General features: G+C 31.8%; 1 protein-coding gene across 1 annotated transcript; it reads right to left on the bottom strand.

Moving 5' to 3' along the window:
* Positions 1-1,807: 1,807 nt before the first annotated feature.
* Positions 1,808-4,721, bottom strand: LOC139493337 (uncharacterized). The gene is made up of 5 exons (XM_071281659.1): positions 4,597-4,721; positions 3,836-4,286; positions 3,445-3,615; positions 2,893-3,168; positions 1,808-2,652 (listed from the first exon to the last, which is right to left on the bottom strand). The coding sequence occupies exons 2-5, from the start codon at positions 4,277-4,279 to the stop codon at positions 2,167-2,169; spliced, it is 1,377 nt and encodes a 458-aa protein (XP_071137760.1). The 5' UTR covers positions 4,280-4,286; positions 4,597-4,721; the 3' UTR covers positions 1,808-2,166.
* Positions 4,722-6,000: the final 1,279 nt, after the last annotated feature.

The following is a 6,000-nucleotide window of genomic DNA, read 5'->3' as shown; positions in this document are numbered from 1 at the left end:
ACATGTGGAGCAGGATCTGCTTACCCTTCTGGAGTACCTTCGATCACCCCTAGTTTTTGGTGGGGTTCGTGTTGCTTATTCTTTATTTTTCTATGTTGTGTCATGTATTATATTGCTTGTTTGTTTATCTTCTTTTTTAGCCAGGCATTGTCAGTTTATTTTCGATTTATGAGTTTGACTTCCCTCTGGTATCTTTCGACCCTCTTTGTTACATTGTGGAAGTGTGTTAGTGAGAATACAAGGTGTATACTTGCTGGTGTTGCAAGTTGTTATATTGTGGAAGTGTATAAGTGAAAGTGCACTGTGTTTAATCTTACCAGTTTGGAATATATTCATTTCGTTTGGATTCATAGTGATAATTAGTGTGTGATATGAGCTGTGTTGATATACATTCCTTGTGCATTGTGAAAGTGTAATTGAACATGCATAAGGTGATATTACAAATTGGTGGATATTGTTAATTGATGTTGTATATATGTGCTATAAATGTGTTCATACGTTTTGTGTGATATTTATCTGATGCATGTTGCATAGTAATCCGTTGGTGACATTGTGTAATAAAGTGTCTGATGCATGCTGCATAGTGATATGTAAGTGACATTGTGAATTATCAGGCTTAATAGATTCTTAATACATGCTGCATAGTGATTGCATAGTGACATTGTGTATATGTTCTGCAATAAGGCATTGTGTTTATACATTGTGAATGAGGAACTTTACCTTGTAATTTAATTTATGTGCGTTGTGGTGTGTATATATTTGACATATTGTAAATTCGTTTAAGGGTGTGTTAAGTTTAAAATAGGACAACTTGTTGTGGTGCAAATTTGAGTTGAACACTTGAAATCCTGATTTATTAAGATACGGATCATTGATAGCCCGTTACACGTTACACTTCCGTCCTCTTCTCTTCAATTGTGACATCACTGAATGCTAATAATTATAAAATTACTGCAAATGAGTGAAATAACGAATGTCACTTATTAAGCTTGATTTGCTGTACAATTCCAGAGCATATGAGATCACCCCTGTTAACGTTTGTGGGGGTCCGTGTTGGTTATTTTTAACATTAAGTGTGGTGTTTTGTGCATAATTGCTCGCCCATTTACTTGAATGGTTTGTAATCTGTATCTGTTTAGTGATTGTTTGTTCATTTCAGTTTTTTATTGCTTCCTTGGTACTCTCATCCTAGTTTTTCAATATTTTTATACAATATTTAAGATCGATCAGTTGTAGATTTTTTTGTTGTCAAATTGTGGTTAACACCAAGCTCATAACTATATGTTCCTGTATAAAATTAACGTTCCAACGTTAATTGTCAATCAAAATAAATGATCATTCGAGCCCAAAATCCAAAACCTAATACAAGTGAGGAAATGCTAACAAAGACAAATCAAATAATACTCGTATGTTCATGCCAGTATAGTGAAATTCATCCGACAAAACGGCATAACTCAAATATACATTGAAATACACTGTATGTTACACGTACCCAATTGATTTGTTTTTAGAAAAAAACGAACTTCTATCTGAATTATATACAAAATCTGTGTACAGGAGCAGCATGTTAGAGTTGTATAATAATCGTCATTGGTGCATAATGCTATTCATATCACCGTTTTACTTTTACTTTTGCAACTTTGAAATTTTAGTTTAGATGTCTATATCAAATTAGATTAAAGAACAATCGAGGAACTTTTATTGAATGGTTTGTGTTCATTGTTTATGTGTTCGTGTATATGCCCTCTGCTTTATTAATGTCAGCATATGACCGGTGAGCACATGGTTAAATCAGAAGCAACAGTAATTATTATTTATAACATATTTTATTTACATGTATTTGAACTATTTACATATATACAACAAACCAATAATTGTTCACTATATACATTTGTATATATTTAAACCTTATTTATCACAATTAATTCATCACAGAAGTGAACTTGGCTGAACTGTGTTTTCCTTCTTACAAATGTACACTATATATTATATTTACATTATTTACAATCAGGATAACATTTGATATGTTATGAAATATACACAGCAAAACAAAAATGAAAATGTTTGTCCGAGACATGATATATACTGTTAGTCATCCCCTTCTTAGATGAGTATTTATAACAAATGCACCAGTATTACTATAGTTATAAGTGCCCATATATAGTTCTATACATCTATGTGTTTCACAGTTCTTATTGACCCTTTGTTTGACCAAGCGTAGTCATAATGATTCAATGCTAGTAGTTTATCTTGGCTTTTCATTAATGGACAACTTCGGACAAACAGTCGCATGTCTTTTTTCAAAATGTCATTTATCTGAGACTTCACGTCTGACTTTGTCAATAATCTAGTTTCCCATGACCCTCTATCCAAAATGAATCCTTTACTTGACTTGCAGTAAACAACGTATCTCCTACAACGTTCTCCATTTTGTACTGCGAACTCGTATAAAGTTGGTTTCTTGTAACTTCCGCCACAAATTACTTTCCTTCTATATCCTTCTGAATCCCCATGCCGTTTTTCCCACTTGTGCTCCTCGTCAGCTGGCACAGACGATACCATTGCCACCTGCCATTTAGACCAATGTGCGCTATTCAACATGAAATTTGCCTCGGGAACATTTTCCCTCTTTAGTTTTGGCAAGTTTTGTAGCTGAAATGTACAGAAGTAGTCTATTATAAAATTTTATGTTCGAATTAGTCTTATATAGTTAAGAGTCTTTATTAAATCAAATTGAATTTATTTAATATATTATAATATATATCTATGACTACGAAGTTGATCTATTAAACACAGATATGTTTCAAATATATACCTGAAATTTCATTATATATTTTTATAATCAATAAAATAGTTTATAACTAATGCTTATATCACATACACATTGCATACCTTGTATTTACCAAAAAGTCCGTTTTTCCTCTTGTCCTTCAATTTATCATGCATTGGTTTGAAGCGTAGAGCCTTTGTCTTTATGGTTTTCTTTAGTACTGGCTTTGGAGTAGGTTTTAGGGCTTTTATAGATCCAGGCTTTGTTAACGATGGTATCTTTGTTATGGGAGCAGGAACTGTATCCATCACATCAGCGTCTGATATCAATTTCCCAAATAATGCATCTAAATCTTTATGAACCGTAGACCCTCTAGCCCGAACCTCTTTCTCGTAGTTCTAAAATAATAATAACCATGTTTCTTATACTAGCATGTTTTGCTTTGAAAATTATCAAAATGTTAAACTTTTCTGATATGGTGAAATTTGTTTGATTCTTTTGTTTGCATTCTATTATAATGATTTATCGTCATTTGCCATGTTGGTCCTTGACCAGTGAAATAAAATATGTTTATGTTTATGTTTGGATTTCAATATGCATCATTACAGTCGATTATTTTGCTAGCCTAGCTTTGTCTAGATCAAAATTATTTTGTGGGAATATTAAATGTGTACCTGTAAGAGAGTTTCATCGTGTTCTCTGTAACAAATTGCCATCATAAAATCAAACATGTTACTGAAATCTGCTAATTCTAAACATTTGCCATCTGTGGCAGTAGACATCTTTTTGTAGAAATCCTTCGTTGAATTATAACCTCTGCACTGTACGCCATATATTCTAACATTCTGAAAATATATATTTTTAATATTATTCTGATAACACAAGTATAAACAAATAAAAACATCAACAATAAAATCTTGTTGACAGTGTTGTGTGCATAATATGTAAACAAATATTAAATTAACTAAAGTTAGTTTTTTGAAATACCAAAAACAAATGTTTCTCGATGAATGGGTCAAAGTATGAAATATAGTTATGAAGATTATACTCTACGAAAGAAATTACCATTGTCATTAGCTGGTATGCCTCTTTCCTCCAATCTATTTTATAAGTTTTCCCGCCATATTTATATCCGGGTTCGTGTGGATCAGCATCGCCAATCATCACAAGCGCTCTCTTTGACCCTGGGGTCCAAGACAACTTTTGGACGTTTTGTAAAACAAGTTCGTAGCATTCATCCCCATCACCACCGCCGGTAGATCCCACATTTTTTACCCAAGTACACAGTTCTGCTACATTTGTCGAGAAGTCAATATGTTTCGTTATGTAGTTGTGTTTGTCACAGTAGTCACCATGAGCAAATACTGCCATTCGAATACCAGGAATGTCCGCTTGGAGGCGTTGTATCATGTCCTGAACATTTCCTTTCACTTCATTGATACAACCAGACATAGATCCAGTCGTATCAAATGAAAAACATATTTCCATCGGCCCACCTGGTAAAGTCATCTTTGATCTGAAAAAAATATAATGCATTATAATCATACGTATATATGTTTGACTGTGCAGAGTAAACTAAATAATTTACTTCTTAGTGTTTATCTCTTATCATTATCTTATATGTTATCCTTCTATGTTAAGTTTAAAACAAATTTGTCAAATAAGATATTAAAACACAACTTTATGCCGATATGTTTTGTTTTTTGGAACATGATTCATTTCAGGCACCTGATTTTGTTGTCCCTTTTATCATGTTTATGTCGTTTGAAAAGAACTAATTTGAAGCTGATGCAGGTGCTTTTGTCTATAATAAATATAATACTCACTTTTATTACAATCTAAATGTTTATGCTGTGAACTACAGATATATTATGATCCATATAAGTAATCATACGGTTTATATACTGTACAATCTGTTGACGTAAACATTTATATAGATAAAAATAAGTCTGATCATGTACGTAATTTACAGGAAAACACACGAGGTTGTCCGAGTAGACACCTAAATCGACAGAAATGTTTCGTATCAGTAGAAAAACTATATGAATATTGGCTCAATTATATTTGCATTTTCTGTATTTGTTCTCTTGATTGATATTTACATTGTTTTTAAATAAGCATAACTAGGGAACTCATTGTATTAATAAAATGTAAATTGGAATTCTCCCAACGTATTATTAACTTTTTATAACAACTATCTATAGCCAATTAGTCGTTGTTGGGAGAATTTTAATTATGACCAAATTGTTTAAATATAACTTTTACCTGTAAAACCTGTGCAGAGATTTCAATGATAAATATCATGTTTGAATAAGATCGTGTCTTCCCTTTTTTAAATGACACTTTGGCCACATGCATATATTTCGAATTTGTTTACTGCAACATTGTCCGAGTACGTATAGCTGCTTGGGAGATTTTGTACTTAATGAGAGAAATGGTACATGTTCAAAACGTTATTAATCATGTTTAAGTAAATAAAATGCAATACTATTATATAGTATCCAGTGTAATTGATAAAGATATTCACTTCGATAAGTTCATGTGCATGAATAATTAAATTATTTTGATAACTCAATGTAGTAACAAAATGTGAATAAAAATTCTCCCAACGTATATAATACTCTCATAACATTGATCAATGGCTACTTACAAAATATAGTTGGGAGAATTTTAATCCTAACTGTATAAATGGAAATGTTCAATGCACAGCCTGAGCTGGGGATTCGATGAATGATATAATTGATGAAGAAGGTGAAATGTTTTTCTTTTTAAAAATATACTTTGGCCACATGCATATAAGTATTAGCATTTGTTGACTGCAACATAGTCCGGCTTCGTAACTGCTTGTGAGATTTTGTACCAGAATATTGGTTCATGAAAAAAATGTAAAGTTATTAATTAGGAACATGGGAATTGCTGTTATTTTGTATGTTAGTCTCTAGTTCAATTGAAATAGATCTTCACTTTAATTAGTTTAGGCATGTTTTTTTCTGCGCATGACTGATTTAAGTGAATATACATAAACATAATAACTTTAACATAGAATTTAAGGTTATAATTTCTCCCTACTTAAATATAGAGATAGTCCTACAACATGTATCTAGTTGGCGTCAGACAAGAAGATAAGATACAACGATAGCTTACATATATAAGAATTAACAACTACAATGTATAAGTCTATTCTAGTTTTTTTTCTCATGTGAAAAAGACCAATTTATGTGTTGATTAAA

The sequence above is a fragment of the Mytilus edulis genome, chromosome 10 (genome assembly GCF_963676685.1).
Source record: "Mytilus edulis chromosome 10, xbMytEdul2.2, whole genome shotgun sequence".
Taxonomy (NCBI): Eukaryota; Metazoa; Mollusca; class Bivalvia; order Mytilida; family Mytilidae; genus Mytilus; species Mytilus edulis.
The sequence above is the reverse complement of the archived record's forward strand: the minus strand, read 5'-3'. Positions and strand labels throughout refer to the sequence as shown.